This window comes from Piliocolobus tephrosceles, chromosome 15, assembly GCF_002776525.5.
Source record: "Piliocolobus tephrosceles isolate RC106 chromosome 15, ASM277652v3, whole genome shotgun sequence".
Taxonomy (NCBI): domain Eukaryota; kingdom Metazoa; phylum Chordata; class Mammalia; order Primates; family Cercopithecidae; genus Piliocolobus; species Piliocolobus tephrosceles.
In genome coordinates this window covers 1,035,883-1,063,113 of record NC_045448.1, presented here as the reverse complement: position 1 = coordinate 1,063,113, position 27,231 = coordinate 1,035,883, and the positions used below count along the sequence as shown (strand labels likewise).

The following is a 27,231-nucleotide window of genomic DNA, read 5'->3' as shown; positions in this document are numbered from 1 at the left end:
AGCAGACACTGTACAATATCTGATATGGATTGGCTGTGTCCCCACCAAAATCTCATCTTGGATTGCAGCTCCCGTAATTCCCATGTGTTACAGGCGGGATCTGGTGGGAGACAATTGAATCATGGGGGCAGATTTTTCCATATGGTTCTCGTGGTAGTGAGTAAGTCTCACGAGATCTGATAGTTTTATAAGGGGAAACCCCCTTTTCTTGTTTCTCATTCTTTTTTGTCTGCCACAGTGTAAGATGTGCCTTTCACCTTCCACCATGATTCTAAGGCCTCCCCAGCCACATAGAACTGTGAGTCTATTAAGCCTCTTTTTCTTTATAAATTACCTAGTCTCAGGTCTGTCTTCATCAGCAGCGTGAGAACAGACTAATACAATATCTGTACTTTTAAATTTGTAAAAGTGTGTTTTTATGGCCCAGCATGTGGTCTGTCTTGGTGAATTCTTCATGTGATCTTCAGAAGAATGCTATTCTGCTGTTGTTGGGTGAAGTAGTCTGTAGATGTCCATTACATGCAGTGGATTGATGATGCTGCTGAAATTTGCTATGTCCTTTCTTATTTCTGCCTGGTGGGTCTATCCATTTCTGACCAGTTGCACTCTTATGGCTGGCTGGGTTGTCTGTTGTCAACTCAGCAACTCTCCATTTTCCTTCTCAAAGCAGAAAGATAAACTAGGTTCTATGTTTCTCCAGATCCTTTCCCATATGTCTCAGGGTGAGAGTTTGCTGAAAGAAACTCATTAAAGATCTGGGAGGGTAAAGAGGAGATGCCAACCGTTTTTGAAGTCAGATAAGCACACCCTTGGGCAGATGCATCCGTGGGGCTACCCAGTGTGTCCTGAAAGCCACAGCTTCAACACTGTCGACTGTGGGAGATGTGCAAACGTTCCAGAGTTTTCATGAGAATTGCAATTTTTCTTAAGAACTGACAATTTTATGGTTTTTGAATATATTATTTTCTTTTTTGTGGGGGGAGGTGTTTATTGTTTGAGACAGAGTCTCGCTCTGTCACCCAGGCTGGAGTGCAGTGGCACGATCTCTGCTCACTGCAGTCTCTGCCTCTTGGTTTCAAGCGATTCTCCTGCCTCAGACTCCCAAGTAGCTGGGATTACAGGCACCCGCCACCATGCCCAGCTAATTATTATTATTATTATTATTTTTTTTTTTTTTTATTTTTTTTTTTATTTTAGTAGAGACAGGGTTTCACCATGTTAACCAGGCTGGCCTCGAACTCCTGAACTTAAGTAATCCAAAGTTGCTGGGATTACAGGGGTGAGCCACTGACACTGGCCGAATATCACATTTTCGACGGCAGATTCTCTGCCCTTTGCATTCAATCCCAACTTGGTGAGAACCCATTTATCCCTATCTTCAAACTGTTACAGCTGGAATTCCTGGAGCTGCTCCCATTTTCCTGACCAAAACCTAGTGGGTAGAGTTCAGGTGTTCGGTTTTTGGGTAAGGGCAGGGGCTGCTTAAAGCTGCAGTGGAGAACATGGAGAAAGACAATGACAAGGCTCAGGGACTCATATTTCCATTTTAAGCCATGAGTGTAGCACTACAGAGCTTTGAGATTCCCTTGAAATGATTCCTTATTTCTTGTAACTACAGAGTTAAGACTTCTGAAAACTCAGGCCAACATCTGATTTTGCAGGTGGCTGACTAATTCTATCTATCAGGCAGTGAGTCCCTCTACAGTTAGGGCATTGATGGGTAAAAAGTGGGAATCAGAACAGATCCCAGCATGTCTGTGTCCCTTTGTTTTGTTTTGTTTGAGACGGAGTCTTGCTCTGTCGCCCAGGCTGGAGTGCAGTGGCACGATCTCAGCTCACTGCAAGCTCCGCCTCCCGGGTTCACACCATTCTCCTGCCTCAGCCTCCTGAGCAGCTGGGACTACAGGTGCCCGTCACCGCGCCCGGCTAATTTTTTTTTTTTTTTTAGTGGAGACGGGGTTTCACCTTGTTAGCAAGGATGATCTCGATCCCCTGACCTCGTGATCCGTCCCCCTTGGCCTCCCAAAGTGCTGGGATTACAGGCGTGAGCCACTGCGCCCGGCCGTCTGTGTCCCTTTTGCACGTTCATATCCTACTGACTTTCCTTCGCCTTCGTCCCCTACTGGCAGTCGCTTTTGCCCAAAGATCCTCAAATTAGGTTTTCTGAGGCAACAATCTGGCAGGACAATGCTGATTTTCCTCAATATGCACTTGGTCACTCCCCATATTTCTAGTCTCATAGCTAGCCCCAAATCTTATTATGAAGCCTAATTTCAGAAGAGCTAGCCCATGATGCAATGGTCATGACAATGGCCGAAATGAACTTTTGATTGTGCGTGGAAATATGTGTTTAGGGCTGTAGAATCCTCTGTTGGATTAGACCAAATGTATTGATATGGGTGCAATGACTAGAGACTCTGGATTGAATGACTAGAGATTCTGGATTGAATTTGTTTAATTACTTGAGAGAGACTCTATTGGTTTCCTTGGTTAGTTGACTAACATCAGGACTCACAGTGGCCACACTAAGTGAGGTTGAGTTGCCATAGCTTCCTTGGTGTGCGGTCCCAGAAGGAAGTCAAAGGTTTACGGAAGTAGGGTGCCTACTCCCATACCTGCTCCCTTGCTGCATCTACATTCACTTCTTTGCCAAAAGACTGAAAAACCCCTAAGTGAGGAAGGCACCAGCATCCCAGAAACTCTGCTGAGGCACTTCCCTGCTGAGCAGGCTGGTACTGGGTTATGCCACCATGGAAGGTGGCTCCTGGAATCCAAAGAGATGGTGGACCCTGGACGGGATGGCAGAGCCCTGGTGTGAACCTTCACACCAGGTGGGTTCGTTCCCTTCATGGGCGGCAGGGCTGATGGTGTGACCTGCACATCTATCTAGCTATGGCTAATTGATCATGGAGTTCTTAGGACTGAAATAGATGGGGAATACATTGCAGTTGTAATTGATTTGCGTAGGTGAAAAATCTCCAAGTGGATAGAGACTGGACTTACCACAGTAAAGAGACCTGGGCTCTCAATCCATTTCAGGGAGAGAGTCAGTTCCCAGAACCTGCAGCCCTGAATGAAGGGAAGTCCAAGTCCGTTTGAGGAAAGACTGCCAAGCCGTTGTACTGCAGATCTCCCTTTTAGCCTCTGCAAAGCACTTGCAGAGATTTGCAGCTATGAGTGGTGGACAAAGGGCTCCCAGACCCTGGCTCTGGGCCAATGCCAAGTCCTTGGAGTCCCAGTGCCCGCCACGGCCCCTGTCACAATGTGGGGATAATGTGGGTCGGGGGACAACTGCCTTCATCTTAGACTCATCCCACACTTGTCTCAGGGCCCCAGACACACCTTGGGGCTCTTTATCTCCCCTCCGAGTACAGAGTTGAACAGATACGTGTCCTACTGGTGGAACCTCCATGTTGGTGACTGGACCCCTGCATTCAGGCCCATTATGGTTGGGTGACTGGACATCCTAGAATGGCTTTTCCTTTGGAAAACGGAAAACCAAAAGCCACGCTGTAGGAAAGCCTTGAAAGATGTGGAGGAGGTAATTTTTATTACATTTCTTTCGATTGCCTCTTGGCTCAGGCAGAAAGCAAATAAATTATTAGCAATGGGAGTGCTCTATTGTAAATATCAACAGATAGAACTCCAGTTCCAGCTCTTGTCCCAGATGTGCCCTGTATCCAGAGCAAATCAAAAACATCCCTGATACCTGGCAAACAGCTATGCAAATGGCCAGTGGTTCTTTCTCCTGCAGTTTCTAGCTGGTAGCACACATCGCCAGGAGCAGCCTGCCTCCACGTGGCAATAGTATACTTGTGTGTTCCGGCACCGAGGCCAGAACATACTCATTCTTGAGGGAAAAGGCCTTGCTTACACAGGATGGAACGTCCTGTTTCAGTATTAAGCATAACACATGTTGGTAAATGGACAACCTGGCGTAACAGGAAAGAAAGCTTCAGCTCTGTATTAGGAACCCCTTATTCCGCTAACACGGAATGAAGTCCTCATGCCGTTACTCTGCTGAGTAAACGGTCAGAGCCAATTTCTGTGAATGGGACTTCCCGCCCTGAGCTGCTGTTCTGAGTCGATGATTTGGAAGGCTCCTTTCTACTCAGTGTCCACACCATTTTTCCCAACATAAGACGTCAACCTTATTTCTAACAGTTAAGTTCAAAATCACCTCCAGGCAGGATCTGCCATGAGTTCTTAATCATAGTAAAAGCTACTATAGGTGACTGAAACGTGTTTTTTAAAAGGACTAATTTAAATTTAAAACAGAAGCTCTGTGAAAGGTGTTAGTGACTTTTTTTCCAATTAGGGCAATTTTTATCAACGGTTTTCATAGCACTTAAGAACTTCAGACTGTAACTTAGACTAGAAGTAGTTTTCTATTACAATATCTTACTTTCACCTTTGAGACGTCTTTTTAAAGTTTCCCGCTGAACTGTAGAGTTTCTTGTTCTGAGATGCCCTGGGGTGATTAAAGGCAGCACACACCAGCCTTGCTGTGGCCCTGCCAGGCTGTTGTTCTGTGCCCTGCCTGAGGGGCGCTGGAGAGCAGCCCACCTCCCCAAGCTCCTCACTCTGGATCAGCGGTCGCATCACAGACCAGGCACCGGGACAGAGGAACCTGCAGCTCCTGCTGCCCGCCCCCCAGACATCCCAATCTGTGTCTGCGCAGGGATGTCACACTGAGTGACAGCCGTCATCGATCTCCCTTTTCTCCTGAGAGAGACATGTCTCAGAATTTGCCCAGTGAACATACGGGCAGTTTACTCTGCTGTAGCCGCTACAGTATTACATGCCAATGTGGATGAAAATGCACAGATGTATTAAAAAGGGGAAACTATATGTTAATGTATATGCATTGATGTGTATTAAGATGATTTAACAACCTAGAGTACTAAAATTTTCCAAAGCAGTAGAGTGAATAAGATTCACTTTGTGGAGGTAAATCTAATTTTTATATTAAAAAGGATTCTTTGCATTGAGTAGAACTGACATTTTTCTTTTTTTTACAATTAATCGAAGCCAGAATTTACTCTGAAAAATGAGGAAGTGAAACCATATGATTTATAAGTCTTGTAGAATTTTAACATTTTAATGAACTTTATGCATCTGAAAAATTGAGATTATATGTCTCATTAGCATTTCTCTAATAATTTATTTTGCATCACATAAGAATGTAGACATATGATATGATCAGTTTGGTTCAAAAAGTATATTTGTATCAGTCCAATATTGTAATAGCTCCATTTATAAGATTTACATATAATTTACGAGATTTTTTTTTTGAGATGGAGTCTCATTCTATTGCCCAGACTGCAGTGTAGGGGCCATAATAGCCCAATGCAGCCTCAAACTCCTTGGCTCAAGTGGTCCTCCCACCTCAGCCTCCTGAGTAGCTGGGACTACAGGTATGCATCACCATGCCTGACTAGATTTTGTTTTCATTTTTTGTAGAGACAGGTCTTGCTATGTTGCCCAGGCTGGACTTGAACCTTTGGCCTCAAGTGATCCTCCTGCCTAGACCTCCCAAAGTGCTTGGATTACAGTTGTGAGCAATTAGTGCAAAAATGTGTTGTGGCCAAGCGTGGTAGCTCACACCTGTAATCCCAGCACTTTGAGAGGTCAGAATGGGCGGATCACCTGAGGTCAGGAGTTCAAGACCAGCCTGGCCAACATGGCAAAACTCCATCTCTACTAAAAAAAAAAAAATACAAAAATTAACCTGGCATGGTGGTGAGCGTCTATAATCCCAGCTCCTCGGTAGGCTGAGGCAGGGAGAATTGCTTGAACCCGGGAGGTGGAGGTCACAGTGAGCTGAGATCTCACCACTACACTCCAGACTGGGCAACAGAGTGAGACTCTGTCTCAAAAACAAAACAACAACAACAACAAAAAAAAACTTTTTCTCACAAGAATTTTACTCTGTTTGGGCTAGGATAGAAGTCATGAAGGCATGTCTTGCCTCTCTTTCAATTGGCATGTGTTTTCCCATGATAAGCAAAAGGGTAACAGCACTTCATCTACACGAGACTTTCAGGTCTGGGAGGCCAAGAAATATGCTGATCCTTGTTGCTGTGACTCTTTCCTCTGCCCAGCACAAATTAGAGGTCGATAACTACACATCTTGAAGAAGACACAGGTGAATTCGGAGTGAGCGTGTAGGAAGCGATTCCCTGTTTAGTTACAGACGGCTGCATGTGCCTGCCTTGGGTTCACGGAAATTTACTGCTATGCAGATGGGGTGACTTTTGGGTAATAGGGTTGTTGGCCCTTCCTTGGAACTAAAAGTTGCCTAATTGAAAAGATAAACACTGAAGAAGAAATGAGCGCATGCCCGTTACTCTTCATGGGACTAGTTACATTACCAGACTGCTTGCCTTTTGCTGCAACTCACAGAATTAACCTCCCATGAGGGCTCTACTGGCTGCCTGGGGCCCCAGATGTGCGTCCTGGACGCAGCTCCCTGCCTCTCTCCTTGACCCTGTGTCCCCCAGCTCACTTATCGGCACAGGAATGCTCTGCCAGGCATCTCACCCGCTTTGCCCTCCACCTCATCTCTCAGCTGTAATACCCTCTCCACCTCTGCCCCCACCCTGCAGGGACCAGACTGACCATGTGTCCCTACCACATGCTTCCTGGCATCAGCCCCATGGTGAGGCTGCACTTGGCTGCTCTCTTCCCAACAGCCAGAATGAGTACCTCGGGGACAGACGTCTGTTTCATCCGCCTTTTAAGCTGACATGACACTGGAGAAAGCTCATCCCCATGGAAGGCGTCCTGCACCGAATGCATCCCGACCCCCACCATCTTATGTGATCCTCAGAGGCCTCACCTGACATCCTCCACGGCACACATTCTAATGCGTGCGTGCTGCTGCCAGCCAACGGGGAGCAAAGGTGTGAAGGTCCTGCGGGTTCCAGTGCCAGGTGGTGCGGGCAGACCCTGCAAAGCCCTGACACCTCCTGTGCTCTCAGCACGACCCTTCAGGAATCCCAGGTGAGTCACCTGCTCCCTGAGCTCCAGTGCCCTTGTGATCAACATGGGCTTCATCAAGTGTACTTTACAGAGTTTGTGAGGATCCCTGACGGGAACGCTTGTGAAGTGACCTGGTCAGCACACAACGGTCGACAGTGGGCACTTTGTTAAGGTCCTTTCGTAACACGATTTACTAAACCTTTTAAGCTTCCTTTCCAATTCTAAGACTGCTTCTATGAATAGACTCCGTTAAATACAAATTACAGAGACAAATAATTCAAATAAAAGAATAATAAACAGAACAAATATAAAATGTAATTCACTTACCACTTCTTCATGAGTTGCATTTTCTACATTTATGCCGTTAACCTGAACAGATGACAAAGTAAGAATGTTGAGAATAATCATTAATACAAGTTAAAAATAAAAATGCAATCAAGTTAAGGATTAACGTGTACAATACTGACCTGGAGAACAGCATCGCCTACGAACAACATCCCTGTCTGGTCCGCTGTAGGGTGGCAAAAGTGGCAACAGTGTTAAGAGAAATCTCAGCGACATTATGCTTTGTTACGACAGTCATTTAAGCACAGTGCTTGCAGCAGCTGAAGTGGCCACGTGTGTGTGTGTGTGTGTGTGCCTGTGTCCACGTGAGTAGATGTGTGTTTGTGTGTGCAGGTGCAGATGGGTGTGCATGCGTGGGTGTGGGTGGCATGCATGGGTATTTGTGAGTCTGAGTCTGTGAATCTGTCATGTGTGTGCCTTTGTGTACACATGGATGTGTGTGTGCATGTGTCCACGGGGGTGTGGGAAATGTCAACACACAGCAATAGGCGGCCGCTTCATAAGGAAAGCTAGAATGATTTACGTGCATTAAGAGAGTTGCTTTCCAGTCACAGAAGACTTGTTTAATGTGGAAAACAAATGTCACTTCCTCCTAATAAAGGGTTTCATTAGGATATGGAAAGTCTGATGCACATTTTTCATTAAATGTGCAACAAACAAGGAATTCCCAAAGTCACTTAGCATTTTCCCTCATTCCCACAAACAAACGTACACAGACAGCTCTAATCAAAATGACTGTACCTAGAATATTAAAGGCAACAAATTGAAAAGCTTTGTAGAGAAAGTTTGGCTATAATCCATGCAGCACGTTTTCACGTAACCTTTCCATCGTCACAGAGGCAGAGAGAGCCCCATTAAATAAGACCGAACAAATCTGCACAAAAGCTAAGGCTTTTCCCCCCAATTTTTGCCTTCATATAGGTTTGTTTCAATTTTAAGTCTTTGTTTAAATAGTGGAAAACAAGTAATAACCTGTTCTTTGAAAGTAGGAATGCTCTTGACAAACTATATACAGATTAAATGTCAATTCTAAATATTACCTCTAGTGTTTAGCAAATTTCAAATCGTGTTGAATATAGTTTTCAGATCACTGTAGGTAATGGTACCGATTCTTTACAGCAATGGTACTCATGTTAAGTGATCCAAATAAAATTCTCATTTGCACCGAAACTGTCCAAGGCAAAGCTGCCGTGGACCATGCAGTGGTGGCAGGTCTTCTCCCCTGCGCCGTCTCCCTGTGTTCAAACTGCCCCCCTCTGTCTCTCACTCTCTCTGTGTCTGTCTGTCTCTGTGTCTGTCTGTCTCTCCGCTCTTCGCATGCTGCTCTTCCCCTCTCTAGCCACACCAGGGTGGGCTGCATCCTGAAAACATTTATTGATTATCTGGAATCATGGACTCTGAGCTGGGGCCTCAGAAGCATTACAACCCTAAAATTTAAGGGAATCAAAGATTAACATAAAAAAGAACACACAGAATACGTGGATTCCATGTGAAATTACACACGTGGTAGTGATTATACAGATCATACAATATGGATGCTATAAAAGTGCAGAAAATTGCATATGATAAAAAACAAGGTCCAAATCAATTAATCATCATAATTCTCAATATTTAGTTTAAGAAGCTCCACCCTTATTAAATGTCTACCTGGCACATCAGAAACTTAGCTTCAACTTGTCTAACAGTATAGAGATAAAGTCGTTCTTATCAAAGTATTTTACCCCATGGTCTGAATGGACCTACAGAAAATAAAAATCTCTGTGCATTTAGATGACTGATTTTTACAAAACAAACTTTAGCTACTTATGGAAAGTGTCGTCATTGAACAAGTCCAGTGCAGGAGAGAATGTTTTTGCTTTTTTGTTTTGTTTTGTTTTGTTTTGAGATGGAGTCTTGCTCTTGTCGCGCAGTCTGGAGTGCAATGGCGCGATCCTGGCTCACTGCGACCTCTGCCTCCTGGGTTCGAGCGATTCTTTTGCCTCAGCCTCCCGAGTAGCTGGGATTACAGATGTGCACCACCACACCCTGCTAATTCTTTTGTATTTTTAGTAGAGACAGAGTTTTGCCATGTTGGCCAGGCTGGTCTTGAACTCCTAACCTCAGGTGATCTGCCCACCTCGGCCTCCCAGAGTGCTGGGATTACAGGTGTGAGCCACCACGTCCGGCCGAGGTAATGTGTTTTTAAAATGATACGTATGGTAATCCCTCACAGTAAATGACTTAATCTCTTTGTTTAATGAAGGTCAGTGAAGACGCATCTGACTCTTCTAACCTAAAGCAGAAAGCAGCATTTTGCTTTGTCAACAAGCCACAGGTGAGTCTCAGATCCCACAGAACAGCAGACAAAAATGTCCAGATCCAGGCCCCAAAACGCATAACCAAATTCCCTGAAAAGAATGGTATCTAGAGTTTTCAGAATGGAGCTGCCATTTCCTGTCTGGAACTAATGCAGTGAGGTCTATTTTGCTCTAGAATTGGTCAGAAGCTGCCTCCAGATGGCAGAAAAACTCACACAGGGCAGTGCTGAGCCGGTGGGTCAGCAGCCTCCCTAGACTCGGGCTTTTCTGCAGGACCTGGGGTTTAATGAGATGACGATGGACTGCAGCCCAGCGTCTGTCTGCGTGCCAGGCCTCCTCACCCAGCATGCCCATGGGGAGCATAGCAGTGCTTACTTGGAGGGAAGTCCGCCTCATTAAAACATTTCACAGACCCTGAAGAGGGTCCTGGACAGCTGAGTCAATACATCTTCCGTTTTGATTTGAGCTCTGAAGCCACCCAGGGACCTTGATCTGGGAGAAGCAGGGATCCCAGGGCTGGCTGCTCCTTACTTGCCTCTGACTGAGAGAGCTCCAGGCTCTGCAGGTCCCGCAAGTTTGGAGGCCTGTGGGCACTGAGGCAGTGGAGACAATGAGGCCCTAAGGAGCTGGCACATAATTTTTATGTGTGCAAAAATATAATGTTATAAATTCTCAAGTAATGAAATTAAAATGCCAGCAGCAGTCTAGGTAAATAGCAAACATTGGCATACACTTTCTGCAGTTTTTGCAGAAAATTAAAGTATCAAATTAAAATCCTTAAAGAAGATACGGAAATCCTTCCTTAACTAAAACTTAGGAGTTTGAACAGCAGGAAAACAATAATTTTAACGTGGTGAGACATGCTTGTTGGTTTATTCTTCATTTTCTTGCCTCCACTTTCTCCCTCCTCTTGCTGTGGGTAACAACTAGGTTCCTTCAGTCCTGGAGCCGACACTTGGGTTAAGCATTTGACGGCCAGAAAAACGGAAGTCCAGCCTTTCCTCACACCCCACCAGAGTCCTTCAGGTAGAAAAACACTGTGTGAAATCGCTGTTTCTTTGTTCAATGGTTTCTTAGATTTTGTTTCCTCTTTCCTCTGTTTGTGGCAATAACCTGGGTCATTAAAACTACTGATAACTGAATTTATAGTAAACCATAATTTCATCATTTCCAGAATGCTCAAGGTTCTTAAATATACTGACTTGAAATGGCTTTAAGCTAATTTAGTTCAAGCGTTATCAAAACTTTCACAGAATTTTAAGTCATCATTGTGCTTTGGTCCTAAACGTAGCTTAAGAAACAAAGAGAGCAGAGAAAGAGCACATCATGGAGTTCCATGTAGTTATTAACAGCTAAAGTTTACAAACAACATTACAAAAGTGTGAACCCTGTGAAATGTTGGCTTAAAACCAACCTTCTTAAGCAATTTTGGTTCAGTGAAAGGGAAGAGGAAGGAGAGTCATTCCCAGTTATTAAATGAAACGTAATTACAAATACTTTCCAGCTAAATCTGTGAAATGTTTTTCACTTGACGGACACTTTTAGCCTTAAAAAATATTAAAAAGTGGTAAAATGGGTGATAAAATCATGAAAGTTCGATTTTAGTTCAAAAATTTAATGTCCCTAAATAAAATGAATTTGGTTAGATTAGGCAAGGTTTGTTGATTTTAGCTGAAAAGTGATTCTAGTTAATCCCTATGATAATACGGCCACTGCCTCATTATACAAAGTAGAAATATAGCATAATGCATTTTAATCCATATAAATATTCAAACTCCTACAAAATGTTATAATGAGGTGATATTTTCTGTTTTATTATATTTGCCTTTTCAAGATAAAGTAACTATAGGGTTATCTGAGGTCATGTAAAGGTCATGTAATCAAGGTTTGGAACACAACTGTGTTACCATGAACATAATTGTGTTTTCTTGAAAATTAATTAGAATTCGTAGAGTTAAGACACTTTTGTTAAATATTTATTCACATATGCATGTGGATAGTGTTATATAATGATAACATTTGTTACCAAGTCTTAACTGAGTTAGATTTTATTATTTATTTGAATAAATAATGACTAAAATTACTGAGCATTTCTCACAGGTCAGACAACCTTCCTAGTCCTCATGGACTTATTTAAACCACATCACAACCCCACGTGTGAGGCATAATCATCACCCTACAGGTGAAAATTCTGGACCTCAGGGTCAAAATTCAGACCAGGTGCCATGTCCACACCTGTGCATGTCTGACTAGACACTGAGCAGATAATGTAAGGCAAAGAAGACATACGGTATGATTTTAATTACTGTGAAGTTCAAAACCAAGCGAAACTAAACAATGTGATATTTGGGGACACATACGTGGCTGAACTGTAGAGAAAAGCAAAAGCATGGTTCTCACTGAACTCAGGAGAGAAGGGGCAGGCACGGGGCATGGGGCTCTGGGCGGTATTTAGCTCTGAAACTGGAGGGAAGGTGAGTGGGCGTTTGCTCTAGTGTGGTTTAGAGGATGGTATCATGTACACTCAGCCAACACACGTCTCAGCTTCTTCCACAGCTTCCACTCAGCTTCCACAGTGGAGGATGGCTAACCCGCCTAACAGTGCAGACCCACAGCCGACCCCACAACTCCACTCAGAGTCACTCCCTCAGTCCCCACCCACTGCCTCACGGCCTCCGGAACAGGCAACCTAGAAACAGAATCGAGGTTTGCTTACCACCACGATGACACATGATCTTTTGACACATGGTCAAAAGATAACGTGACAAAACTTAAGGGAAAATTGCCTACATCAAGAGAGAATTTTTTCTTTTCAGGTAGTTTGCATGGTGTCGAAACAACAGCAGCTGGGTGATCTGAAATCATGCCTTCCACAAACTCAATTCCAGGCATCCGGAAAGGAGTGCTGCTTTTACTCAACTTCCCCATGGCTCTGACTGTATTTGTGTACTTGGGTGTTACAGATTAAATGCATGCTGTTAAACCTATCAACTTGTGTATGTATGTATGTATGTATGTTGTGTATCTATCTATCTATATATCTATATATACACACACACATACATACACACATACATACATATACAGGTTATATATATATGTATATATAGAGACAGAGATTATCTGATTAAATAAGCTCTAATTTTATTTTATTTTTAAAACAAAAGGTTTCTGAAACTTTAAATAAGTTTACAGTTCAACTTATTGTTTTGTAAAACAATGTAGCAGAGACTATATTAAAATCTATACGAGAATGTGTATTTGACAGTTTGGAGAAAAGTTGTTAGCCTAGGACATGGGTGAAAGTAAATGTAAACATTTTCCCATTAGGTGAAGAGCTCAAAAGAAAAAGGATCTGCCAGTGGGTTAAACGGGCCCCTCATAAAGGTGTGAACTAGAAGAGCAGGAGAGTTTCTGCATTTTCTCTGGAACTTTACACTGAGGGAAATGAATAGTGTGTCCCACGTTTGTGCTCATTTTCAAAAAGAGCTCACTTTAACGATCCGCGGACTCCAACGATATCACTAAAATACATAATCTGAGAGAATGGAAGTCAAATGGATTTGCCAAAACAACTCGAAGCTTGCGCACCACAGGCCAGGGTGTAGCTGAATCCATCCCGAGTGTGACTCTGGAACTTAAATTGCCTTTTCACATCCTGATAAGCAAGAGTAGCGCTCCAGCACCTAAACGTTTCTACCAAGAGTAGCGCTCCAGCACCTAAACAAATCTACCAAGAAAGAAACGCCAGCCGAACACAGACACCAAGAACTGCCAGTCAAAACACATCTTCTGATTAAAACTAACGTCAGCAAATTAACTCAGGAATAAATCAGACGGTGCTTATATAATCTTAACAGACCAGAATGTCTTACAATTGGAAACCTGCATCAACCCCACAGAGAGCTGACTGCATCTCACTAGTAAGGCACATTATAGTTTGGCCCGAGGCTGTGTCTTGTCTGGAGCTCCTGTTGACTGTATAAATCCTATAATCATTGTTTGAATTTACCTTGTGTTACCTGATAAAACAAAGGTCATTAAATTTGTTTTTATTACCATTTAGTCAAAACTACAGAAAAACTACTACAGTATTGATGACAGGCTGTAGGATTTAGCTATCTGCAGCAAATGAAACTCTAAATTGGCAGTGCCAATGTCAACGCCTAACTTTTCAATAGACTTTCTTCACCTCTGCAGAGTACCCAGTGACGACCGACTCACGAAGGGCTATGAAAAATGCCTCTCTACACAGAGATTTTAATCTCCCACACTGTATTCCAGCAAATGAATCAAGCTTCTTGTCAAGAAACACATGCTTTATGACTTGGGCACAAGACTTTCTCAGGTTACTCCAAAAATATGGGCCTAGAACATTCTTTTAAATTTTTTCCAGGAGTTTTTGGGGAGGGGGAACAAATGTTGAAAGGATGGACGAGCCATCTAGATGTAGTTTCCACCAGCCTAACTGTGATGATGTATCAAAAAGAAAACTTTAATTGTCATTTCTTAAAATAATTTCATCAGTGTTACAGTTCTTTTTGGATTTTTCTGGCTGGAAAAACTGCAATGCAAAAAAAGATTTTATTATGTAAAATATCATTAATCTGAAAGGAAAAAATGAAAATTTATCTTCTTTTTCATATATAATAGTTTTATTCAACTGAGAAAATCATGTTGCTATTTTTAAACTCTGAGTTTATTCTGAGAGTTTGCTAGAAAAAATTATGCAAAAAATTATGTTGTCACTTCACCAAATGGCTCCAAAGAATGTCATCCATGAATTTGGGATGTCCATGTCCCAAATTATAAGTGACAGCCTATTTACTCAGGGGAAGCAGTAAAGGAAGCCGGAGACTCACAGACTCAGAAATACTTTCATTGCTCATATTCTGTAAAATAAGCAAGAAAAATAAGACAGGCACATATGGCTTTTAAGTTTTTTGGCCAAGAATTTAAGATGAATGAGTTCTTTTGCCTGTAACTCTTATTATCAGGAACTCTACAATCAATAAGAAGTAGACTTGCTCCCTACAAATGTTAAGTGGATGTATGGCCTGCAAGAATTTTTATTACAACCTTGTGAACACCACCTTCAAATATTTTATATATTAAATTACATGAAGATAACATGTTATAAAATATTAAAGAGGTATTTAAAGGCATTCTCTTGATGACAGTGAGAGGTCACATTATCCAGGCTCAATAAACTTGGCAATGATGTCTTACTGACTGCAGAGTCTATTGCACAGCTCATTAGAAATCCTCCAAGCTCTACTCAACACCAGGACAAGCAGAAGTGGTTGAGGTTTCCAGTTTCACCTCAAAAGAATTAAAAGTGAAATGCCATAAGTTATATGCATATCATAATTGCTAAATTTAAAACATGGAACATTAAGGACTACTTAGAATGACAAATATTACATACAAAGTCAAATTAAGGCAGTCACAAACTTGACCTTCATATTTGGCTTTATGATTTGGCTCTACAGTTTGCCTCAGACGAGAGATGACCATGATGAAATTATTAATTTCCAATGCCAAATTTATCCAAAATTGTATATTTGTGTCTATTTACCAGAAAAGACACATTTCCGTGGGAAGGAATTCTCAAATCATGATGTAGACCTTTATACAAAAGAAACAAGGTACCATAATGGACACTGAGTTCGAAAGCACGTTTGCAGGACATGCAGATACAAACTTATCTTGTCATTTATCATAAAGACTTCTGGTAAACGCCAGTGACTTTCGAAATCAGTGTAAAGAAGGATGCTCTACAGAGGAGCTAAGTAGTGAGAACCACGCAGAGTTTTCTTGGGAAATCATTCATTAGAAGATTTAGAAAAATGAATGAACGAGTAGCAAATCCTTTAGCTTATCTCAAGAATCAACTGTCTCATCTCACTTTTGGTACTTTCTGAAAATGCCCTGCATAAAAGGTATATGTCGTTTATTCAAGGTCGATTCCCTGCTGTATAACATTTTCTCTGAAGATGGAAAGGCTAGACACTTATCCTAGGTGTATGGATCTCCCCTTCAGCACTGGAAGTAGATGAGTAATCATTTCCTAAAATCATAAACCGAATCGTTTTCCAACAGTTTCCAAGTCGAAAATGCAGATTTCATTTAAAAAAAAAAATCAACTGGAATATCAGAAAGTCACATTAAGTGGCTGTGAAAAGACAAACTGAGCATTTCCTGTGCACTTGCATCCTGGCTGATGGCTATCAGCCTTGGACAAGAAGATTTCCAACGTCTATTAGTCCAGTGCAGAACCTATCCACAAGTAAAACCCCAAGCAGAAGTCCTAGTTTCTAACACAGTTTTCATCCTCCACCATATCATGGCAATATATAAACAATATTGAAAATTGGCACAGGAAACTCAGATTAAACTGTGAGGGTCTGAGAGAAGCAGGGAGACCAGAGCTTGTATTCATTTATCAAACACTATTTCTGTACTGTACATTTTGTGTTGATGGAGGCATCGCTTAAATGAAAGAGAAATAATGAAACGGTTATGAATAAATGTGTAAAGGAGATATTCATTATGTTACAAAGCCTGTTGAAAGAAGAAAACTTCCATAATAACACAAAAATAAATTCAAATCCATGGAATCCGTTTTTCAAATTACTGTATTATTCATATGTGTAATAAAAATGTATGCAATTATTTTGCTCATTTTAAAGAAGCAATTTTGTCTTTATACAGCCCCAAATGGTGAAATAAGTAGATTCTAGATATGATCACGATTCCATTATTCACAATACACAGAAATAAATAAATTACATTCCTTACAGAATGGCAAATTAAAAACCATAGGATCATCTAAATAGATTCAGAAAAGAAAAGCATTTAATAAAATTTAACACTTCTTCATGACAAAAACTCTCAGTGAATAGGTATAGAAGAAAAGTACTTCAAAACAATAAAGGCCAAATATAACAAACCTGCAGCTAACATTATGCTGAATGGAAAAGCTGAAAACTGGAACAAAACAAGGATGCCCACTCTCACCACTCTTCATCAACATAGTACTGGAAATCCTAGCTAGAGCACTCAGGCAAGAGAAATAAGGGACATCCAAATTGAAGAAGAGGAAGTCAAATTGCCCCTTTTTGCAGATGCAGATGACATGATCTTGCATAGAAAAACCTAAAGGCTTTATCAAAAAACTCTTAGAAACCGATAAATTAATTCAGTAAAGTTACCGAATACAAAATCAACATACAGAAATCAATAGTGTTTCCAAATATGAACAATGAACTTGCTGAAAAAAATCAGTAAACCAATCCCATTTACAACAGCCACACACATACGCACATACACACACACACCTTAGAATAAATTTAACCAAGGATATGAAAGATCCCTACAAGGAAAACCATAAAACACTGGTAGAAAAAATTGATGATGACACAATGGAATGACATAACATGTTCATGGACTGGAAAAATCAAAGCTGTTAATATGACCATACTTCCCAAAGTGATTTAAAAATTAAATGCAAACCCTATCAAAATACCAACGACATTCTTCACAGAAATAAAAAAGAAAATCCTAAAATTTGCACAGAACCACATGAGGCCCCAAGTAGCCAAAGCAATCCTGAGAAACAAGAATAAAGTTGAAGGTATTACACTTCCTGATTTAAAATTATATTACAAAGTTATAGTAACCAAAATGACATGGTACAGGCAAAAAACAGATAGACTAATCAAACAAGATAAGTATCCCAGAAATTAATCCATGTATCTATAGACAACATACTTTTTTTTTTTTACACAGGGCACCAAGAACATACATTGAAAACATTTTCTCTTCAATAAATGGTGCTGGGAGAACTGGCTATTCACTTGCAGAAGAAGGAAACTGGACCCCCATCTCTCACTTTGTATAAAAATTCAACTCAAAATGGATCAAAGATCTAAATGTAAGACCCAAAACTATAAAACTACTAGATGATAAAAATAGAAGCAATGGTTCTGGACACTGGTCTGAGAAAAAATTGTATAAATAAGACCTCAAAAACACAGATAATAATAATAAATGTTGGAGATGATGAAAAAGCAAAAATAAACAAATGGGATATATCAAAAAAGGTTCTGCACAGCAAAGGAAACAACAGAGTGAAGAGACAAGCCATGGAATGGTAGAAAATATTTTCAAAGTATTCATTTGACAAAGGATTAAGATCAGTATATACAAGGAACTCAAATCTCTCAACAGCAAAAAAAAAAAAAAAAAAAAAAAACTCCTACTGAAAAATAGGCATATGATCTGAATAGACATTTCTCAAAAGAAGACAAATGACTAAAGATATGAAAAAATGCTTAAAATCACTAATCATCAGGGCAATGCAAATAAAACCCACAATAAGATATTATCTTGTCCCAGTGAGAATGGTTATCACCAAATAGACCAAAAATGACAAATGTTGGTGAGGATGGAGAGGAAAGGAAATTCACACTGTTGGTGGTAATGTAACCTGGTACAGCCACCATGGAAAACAGTATGGCGCTTTCTCAAAAAACCAAAAATAGAACTACCATATGATTCTGGCAAACCCGCCACTAGCATTTCTCCAAAGGAAAGAAAATCAGTATGGCAAAGATATATCTGCACCCTATGTTAATTGTAGCAATATTTGTAATAGCCAAGATATGGAACAAAGCTAAGTGTCCCACAACAGGTGAATGAATAAAGAAAATGTGGTGTATACACACAGTGGAGCACTATTCAGCCACACACAGAACGAAACACTCCCATTTGTGGCAGAGTGGTGAACCTGCAGGACATTACTTTAAGTGAAGTCAGCCAGGCTCAGGAAGTTAAGCACTGCATGTTCTCACTCATATGTGGAAGCTGATCTCATGGAACTAAGGAGTAGAATAGTGGTTACTAGAGGTTGGGAAGGGGAAAGGGTAAAAGAGATGTGGAGAGATTATTTTAAGGATACAAAATTACAGCTACATAGGAGGAATACTTCTAGTGTTCTATAGCACTGTAGAACGATGATAGTTAGCAATAATATATGGTATATTTTCAAATAGCTAGAAGAGAGCATATTGAATGTTCCCAACACAAAGAAATAATAAATGTTGGAGATGATGAATATAATTACCCTGATCTGAGCACTATATATTGTATGCATTAAAGCATCATCATGTACTCCATAAATATGCACAATTATGTGTTAATTAAAAAAAAAACACAGCTTCACCCTAACCCTGTATGCCACACCCTACTGTCTACTTCTGTCATTTATTCTATCATCATATCCTGTTCTGAAATTTACTATCTGATCTAATGTGTTACTTTTTGCCACAAGAAACTTTCTCCATTGAGAATAAATTAAACAAAATACACATCAATATTAAAACAGCTGACATTTATTTACTGTAGATCTGCAAGAAAAGAAAGGTGGCATGTCCATCTCAAGTATGCCAGATGAGTCCTTCCTTCTGTGATTTATATTTACAATAACTCATCTTAGAAAACAATTCTGATTTGGAGGTATGGTAGGTTATTAAGGGTTTTGAATGACTAACACCAAGATATTAGAGGAAAGCAGCAAACTTCAAACCTAAGGATACAAATAAAAATATGCACAAATGCATGGGTGCTTTGAAGGCGAAGGGAGGGAGAGGGAAGAAGCAAGAGGAGGACAGGAGGAAGGGAGAGAGGAGAGGAAAGCTCAGCTTTCTATCACACACTCTTGACTTAAAAGAGGACAAAAACTCTACTTTGATAATAAAGTTTATGAATAAAGAAATGAAGTTTTAATATTATGAAATAAATATGCTATGCAAGAAATCTCTCGAGTAGCCAGACTTTAGTAGAGTAACTTAATATTTAGCATATTAAAATGAAGACTTTTAAAGAAAAAGTTTTATTTAACATAATTTGAAGGTTAATGCTGCTGTTGATTCAAATTGTGAATGTCCTGTGGATGTCCAGTAGATTTTTGTTACTATTTTTTAATAACAATAGTATGTTTAAGGCATAAAAAAGATGTTATAGATAGTAAAATGGTGACTATAGTGAAGCAAATTAACATATCCATCATCTCACCTGATTACTCATATTTTTGTTTTGTTTGTGGTGTGTGTGTGTGTGTGAAGAGCAGCTAAAACATAGCAGGAATCCCCAACACAGTAAGATTGTGTGACCTTTAGTCCTCATGTGGGGCACTGGACCTCTAGACTCACTCACCCACTTGTGCACTGCTTTGCATCCTCTAACCTACAGCTCCTCATTCCTCCCCACCGCCACCTCCTCACTTCTGGTGGCCACTGTTTGATTCTCCTTCTCTGCATGTTTGACCTTTTCTTCAGGCTCCACCCATAAAGGAGGTCATGTGGTATTTCCCTTTAACGTCTGGCTTGTTTCCCCTGGCACAGCGTCCTCCAGGTTCAACTCTGTTGTGACAAAGGGCAGGAACTCCTCCTTCTTTAAGACTGAGTAATATTCCATCCTATATATTTTCAATTGGTAATTGACAATTTACAATTATATAAACTTTTAGGGCAAAAACAATGTTACGATTTATGAATGCAATATGAGATAATGAAACCAAGCTGGTTAACATATCTATGACCTCCAATACTTCACAGTTTTATAATGAAAACATTGAAGATTATATTCTTAGCAATTCTGAAATGGGCAATCATCTATTAAAAAGCTATCTTTGCCACACTGTGCAAGAGAACTTAAAAAAGAGTCCCACTGCATAACTGAGAGTCTGTGCCCTCTGACCATCATCTCCCCATTCTCCAATCCCCAGCCCCTGTAAGTACCGCCCTACTCTCTGCTTCTATGAGTTCAATTGCTTCAGATACCACATATAAGTGACAGCATGTGGTGCTTGTCTCTCTGTATCTGCCTCGCCAATTTTTAATTGGGTTACTTGTTCTTCTCCGATTAATTTGAATGAATTCTTCATACATTTTGAATATTAACCTCTTATCAGATACATGTTTTGCAAATATACTTTCCCCATCCACAGGCTGCTGCTGGTGGTCTTGTTTTCTCTGCTGTGCAGAAACTTTTCAGTTTGATGTAGTCCAATTTATCCATTTTGCTTTTGTAGTCTGAGCTTGTGGTGTGACAGCCAAGAAATTATCGCCAAGGCCAATATCGAGGAGCTCTTCTCCTACTTCTCTTCTAGGAGTTTTATGGCTTCTGATCTTACAGTTTTAAGACTTTCATCCATTTTTGGTAGATTTCCTATATGGTTAAGCTAAAGGCCCAATTTCACTCTATCACATGTGGAAGTCCAGTTTTCCCAGTAACATTTATTGAAAAGAATATACATTCTCCATTGTATCCTCTTGATGCCCTTGTCCAAAATTAGTTGAATACACTTGCTTTGACTTATTTCCGGGCTCTGTATTCTGCTCCACTGGTGTATGTGTGTTTTTTTATCAACATCATATTGTTTTGATTACTACAGTAATATAATCTTAAATCAGAAATTGTGATGCCTTCAACTTTTTTTTTTCTTAGAACTGTTTTGGCCATTCAAGGTCTTTTGTGATTCCATATGAATATTTGAATTGTTTTTTTCTGTTTCTGTGAAAAATGTCATTGGGATTTTGATAGGGATTACATGGAATCCCATATATCACTTTGGCTCATAGATGTTTTAGCAATGTTAATAACCATGAACCCAGACACGAGCCCAAAACAACTTTCCATTTATTTCTGTCTTCTTCAATGTTTTGAATTGTCTTCATCAATATTTTATAGTTTTCATTGTATAGGTCTTTTATCTCCTTGGTTATACTAATTGCTAAATATTTTATTTTTTTCCGATGCTTGCATTAATAAATGGGATTTTCTTGATTTTTCAGCTATTATTTGTGTATAACAATGCCATTAATTTTTGCATATTAATTTCATATCCTGACACTTTACTGAATTTAATTATTGGTTCTAACAGTTTTTCTGTGAAATCTTTGGGGTTTTTACATAGAGAATCATGCCATCTGCAAACAGATAACTTTACTTCTTCCTTTCTGATTCGGATACCTTTTATTTATTTATTTTGTTTTTTGTCTGATTGCTCATGCAAGTACTTCCAGTGCCATGTGGAATAAAAGTGGTGAGACTGGCCATCCTTGCCTTGTGGAGGATCTCAATGTTAAAGCATTTATCATATTGATCATAATGTTAGCTAGGAATTTTTCATAAATGGCTTTATTGTGAACATGCTTTCTATACCTGAACTGCTGAGATTTTTTAATCATAGATACTGGGCTTTGTCAAGTGATTTTCTGCATCAGTCTGTTAATGTGATGTGTCACATTGGTGAATCTGAAAACGTTAAACTGGCCTCACATGCCATGGAAGACTCCTACTTGGTCATTGCATGTAATCTTTCTGATGTGCTGTTGGACTTGGCTTGCTAAAGTCATTACGAGAATGTTTGCATCATTTGTTCGTCAGAAAAATTGGCCTGTAGTTTTCATTGTTAGTGACATCTTTGTTCAGCTTAGGCGTCATGGTGATGCTGGCTTTTAAAAATGCATATGTAATTATTCCCTCTAGATTTATTTGTTGAAAGAGTTGGAGAACTATTGCTATTATTTCTTCTCTGAATATTTGGTATAATTCAGCCATGAAGCCATCTCATCCTATGCTTTCCTTTGTTGAAAGGATTTGATTACTTCTTCTATGTCCCAATTTGGTTTTGGTCAGTTCAGTCTTTCTATTTTTTCCTGACTCAAACTTGGCAGATTGTATTTTTCCACAAATTTATCCATTTCCTCTAGGTAGTCCAATTTTCTGGCATATAATCGTTCATAATAGTCCCTTATGATCCTTTCATTTCTGAGGTGTCCATGGTAATGCCTTCACTTCTTTTTCTATTTGAAACTTCTTTTTCTTAGATTATAATATGGTTTGGCTTTGTATCCCCACTCAAATCTCATCTTGAATTATAATCCCCACAATCACCATGATCCCCACGTGTCAAAGGAGAGAACAAGTGGAGGTGATTGGATCATGGGGGCAGTTTCCCCCAGGCTGTTCTCATGATACTGAGTGGGTTCTCACAAGGTCTGATGGTTCCACAAGTGGTAGGTAGCTCCTCCTGCCTTAATTCTGTTCCCTGCCACCTTATGAAGAAGGTGCCTTGCTTCCCCTTCACCTTCCACTATGATTGTAAGTCTCCTGAGGCCTCCCCAGCCATGCGGAACTGTGAGTCAAACTCTTTCCTTTATATAAATTACCCAGTCTCAACAGTTCTTCATAGCAGTGTTAGAATGGACTAGTACAGACAAAGAGTTTGCCAATTTTATTATATTTTAAGAAACAGCTCTTAGTTTTACTAATTTTTTTATTGTTTACTGTTGTCTGTTTGACTTATTTCTGTTCTGATCTTCTTTCCTTCCTTCTGTAAACTTTTGGTTTACTTTGCTGTTCTTTATCTCATTTCTTGAGGCTTAATGTTAGACTGTTCATTTGGGGTCTTTATTTTGTTTTAATGTAAGTATTTATCACTATCAATTTCCTTCTCACAACTGTTTTTGATGCATCCCAGAAGTTCTGGTATGTTGTATTTCCATTGTTGTTTGTCTCAAGACAGATAGTTTTCAAATTTCACTTTTGATTCCGTAACCCATTGATTGTTCAGGACAATACTGTTTAATTCCTACCTATTTATGAATTTTCCAAGATTCCTCCTGTTATTGATTTTTAGTTTCCTTCCATGTGGTCAGAGATGATACTAGATAGAATTGCAATACAAAATTTGTTAAGACTTGTTTAATGGCCTAACATATGATCTATCCATGTGTATGTTCCATGTGTGCTAGAGAAAAATGTGTATTTTGCTGCTATTGCATGGAAAGTTCTTTATATATCTGATAAGTCATTTTGGCCCAAAGTACAATTCAAGTCCTGTATTTTCTTATTGATTTTCTATGTAGTTGATCTATCTATTGTTGAAAGTGGGGTGCTGAAGTCCCACATTACTGTTGTATTGCTGTGTATTTATCCCTTTATGTTCATTAATATTTGCTTTATGTATTTAGGTACTCCAATGTTGGATGCATATATGTTTCTGATTGTTATGTCCTACTGATAAATTAGTGCCTTTTCACTAGATAATGGCCTTTTGTCTCTTGTGAACAGTTTGGTTTAAAGTTTTATCAGATGTAAGTTTAACCACCCCTTCTCTCTTTTGGCTACCATTTGCATGGAATATTGTTTCCCTATCTTCAGTTTCAATATATGTGTGTCCTTAAAGATAAAGTGGGTGTCTTATAGCCAGTATATAGTTGGGATCATCTCTTTTTCAGTCCACTTCACCACTATATGTCTTGTGATGGGAGAATTTAGTCAATTTATATTTAAGGTGATTGCTGATACATAAGGAATGACCAATGTAGTTCTCTCATTTTCTTGTTGTTGGTAATATTCAAGGTGATTGATAGATAAGGAATGACCAATGCCATTCTCTTATTTTCTTGTTTGTAATATTCAAGGTGATTATTGATAAATAAGGAATGACCAATACTACTTTCTTTTCTTGTTGTTTTGTACTATTCAAGGCGATTATTGATGATAAGGAATGACCAACGCCATTTCCTTATTTTCTTGTTGTTCGGCATATCCAAGGTAACTACTGATAGAGAAGGAATGATCAATGCTATTTTCTCACTTTCTTGTTGTTTGTAATATTCAAGGTGATCATTGATAGATAAGGAATTACCAATGCCATTCTCTTATTTTCTTGTTTGTAATATTCAAAGTGATTATTGACACATAAGAAACAAGCAATGTCATTCTCTTTTGTTGTTTGTAGATCCTCTGTTCCTTTCCTCCCCTCTTGTCTGCCTTTGTAATGTGATAATTTTCTGTGGTGCTCAGCTTTGATTCCTTTATTTTTACGCTTTGTATATCTGCTATCATTTTGTTGCTGCTGTTGTTTTGTGGATATTATGAAGCTTATGTAAAATATCTTATAGTCTACAATTTTAAGTTGCTGACAACTTACTTTTTTTGTATACAAAAAAATCGAGCCTTTAACTTCTCCTCCACAGTTTATGTTCTTGATGTCACAATTTGCATCTTTTGACATTGTGAATACCTTAAAAAGTTATTGTGGCCTTAATTTTACTGTTTTGACTTTTTACCTTCATACTGGAGATATGTATGGGTTACACACCACCATGATGACACTGGAGTATGCTGAATTTGACTATGTACTTACTTCTGCCAGTGAGTTTGGTAACTTCAGGTGTATTTGTGATAATGATTACCCTTTTCTAGCTGCTTGAAGTACTCCCTTAAGCATTTTAGATACAGCAAGTACACTGATAATGAAATCCTTTTGTTTTTTGTTTTTTTTTTTAAATCTAGGAAAGACTTAATTTCTCCATGTCTGAAGGACAGCTTTGCTGAGCACAGAATTCTTGGCTAATGGTTTTTGTGTTTGTCTGTCTTCCTTGTAGGTATCATTCTATTCTTTCCTGGCTTTCAAGTTTTCTGCTGAGAAATCCATTGACAAACTAATGGAGATTCCCTTACATGTGACTTAACACTTTTGCTTCATTTAAAATTATCCTGCTTTGCCTTTGACTTTTGACACTTTTTGATTAAAACGTTCCTTGGTGAAGAACTCTTTGGGTTGAGTATGTTTGGGGATTTTTGAGCTTCATGAAAGCGGATGACCATATCTCTCCCAAGACTGAAAACTTCCAAGTTCACAATAAGTATTTTATTAAATAAGCTTTCTGTCCTTTTTTTTTTCTGTTTTTGCTCCTTCTGAGTCCCATAATGCAGAACTTTCTTCATCTGATTGCTTCCTCTGAGTGCTGTAGGCTTTCTTCACTATTTTTATTCTGTTTTCTATTCAAGTCTCCGAATGAGTCATTCCAAAAGACCTATCTTCAAGTTCACAGATTTTTTTTTTCTGCTGCTTAATCTAGGTCTGCTATTGAAGTCCTCTATTGATTTTTTTTTTTTTTATTTCATTGAGTTATTCAGCTTTGAGATTTCCGTCTGGTTCCTTTTTATGCTACCTGATTCTTATCTCTTCTAATCTTTAAGTAGGGCCTTTTGTAGGGGAAGATTTTCACATATAGATGGGCCTGAGGGTGCCAGCTGGGCAGGGTGCAGGGGTATAGTCTCTGTGCAGGTTCTTCAGTTGTAATGAATGTCAGTGTGTCTAAGTGGTATAGGCTGCAGGTATTCAGGGCAATGATGGTGGCAGCATAAGTCCAGGGTCCCTGGTGGCAAGGGCTTTATGTATCCTACTGATTTTGTCTTCTCTGTAGAGGGGAGTCTCAGCTGAGGAAATCTGTCTTAGTGCAGGGTCTGACACAGCCCACAGGCAACTGCAGTGGCACTGAGATCCAGGGCACATGTGCACAGGGCAGCTGTGGAGCCAGGGCCCTGGGCTCTGGGTGATGTGAAGCCATCGTGGCACCCGGTGCTCAAGGTGCAGATTCACTCTCTGGGGCTCAGGTGGCTTCAGACTGTCCACGAAGCTGGGATCTGTTGTTCTGAGGCAGACTCTGGCAGCTCAGACCTGGGGGGCCAGGTTTTAGCTCTGGTTCTGACCCGGAGGGGCTGGATGCAGCACTGTCATGGCCCTGGGAGATAAGAGGTTCTCCAGAAGCTCAGCTCTTGGGATACAGGGCACAGCTGCAATCCTGGACCCAAAAACAACAGGGCACAGCAGCAACTAGAGCCCAGGAGATGAGGTGCCACACAGTGGTGGCTCGGGGATGGCGGGACATGGCAGTGGCCCAGGCCCTGTGAGGCCAGTGCAGCAGCAGCAAGGACCCAGGAATGGCAAGATGCCAGTGCAGCCTGGGACCCACAACGTGTGGAGCAGTGCGGTGGGGACTCCATGCCCTGGGGAGGCAGGAACCTCTGTAGCTTGAACTCTGGGAAGTTCGTCCAGTTTCAGGGAGGCAGGGAGCTGCTGCTGTTCACCCTGGAGGCTGGAGGGGCACAGCTCCGCCTAGGTTCTGATTCCTGGGGAACTGAGCTACCTGGTCTCCTGAGCCCCAGAAAGCAGAGCCACACACAGGACTCAGTGAGGGCTCCAGCTCCCCAGGGGCCTGAGGCTGTGCCTACCCTGCACGATGCCACCTTATATTTTAATTGATTTCATCTGTTTTGCTGAATTTGACGTTAAATCTTCATTTCAAGGAAAAAGAAAAAAAGGAAAGATCATAGTAAAAGTTGTTTCTATTAAAATTAAATGATACACTGTAGTGTATTAATATTAGGAACTTATTTAAAATTACAGTCACCTCAGACACCTTCTGTGGCTTATATTCTGCAATGACTTCTCTATATTAAATAATCCAAGGCTCTCTGAAACCTTAAAGTGCCTTTGGAATTATTAGAAAAAGACTCAATCATCTTGAGTGATGCTCTTACCTGACTTTCTTAAAATAAACCTCCACATCAGAGCATCCACACGTCAGAGCACCCACATACCAGGGCACCCACACATCAGAGCATCCATACAGCAGGGCATCCACACACCAGGGCACCCACACACCAGGGCACCTGTACATCAGGACACTAGTACACCAGAGCTTCCACACAGCAGAGCACCTACATACCAGGGCACCCA

At 40.2% G+C, this 27,231-nt stretch overlaps 1 protein-coding gene across 1 annotated transcript in view; it reads right to left on the bottom strand.

Moving 5' to 3' along the window:
* The window catches only part of SNTG2 (syntrophin gamma 2), a 374,015-nt gene that overhangs the window by 192,689 nt on the left and 154,095 nt on the right, over positions 1-27,231 (bottom strand). The window contains exons 5-6 of the mRNA XM_023192643.1: positions 7,452-7,495; positions 7,312-7,353 (exon numbers count right to left, since the gene is read on the bottom strand). Of these exons, the coding sequence (XP_023048411.1) occupies positions 7,312-7,353; positions 7,452-7,495 (86 nt within the window). The remainder of the gene's footprint in view (positions 1-7,311; positions 7,354-7,451; positions 7,496-27,231) is intronic.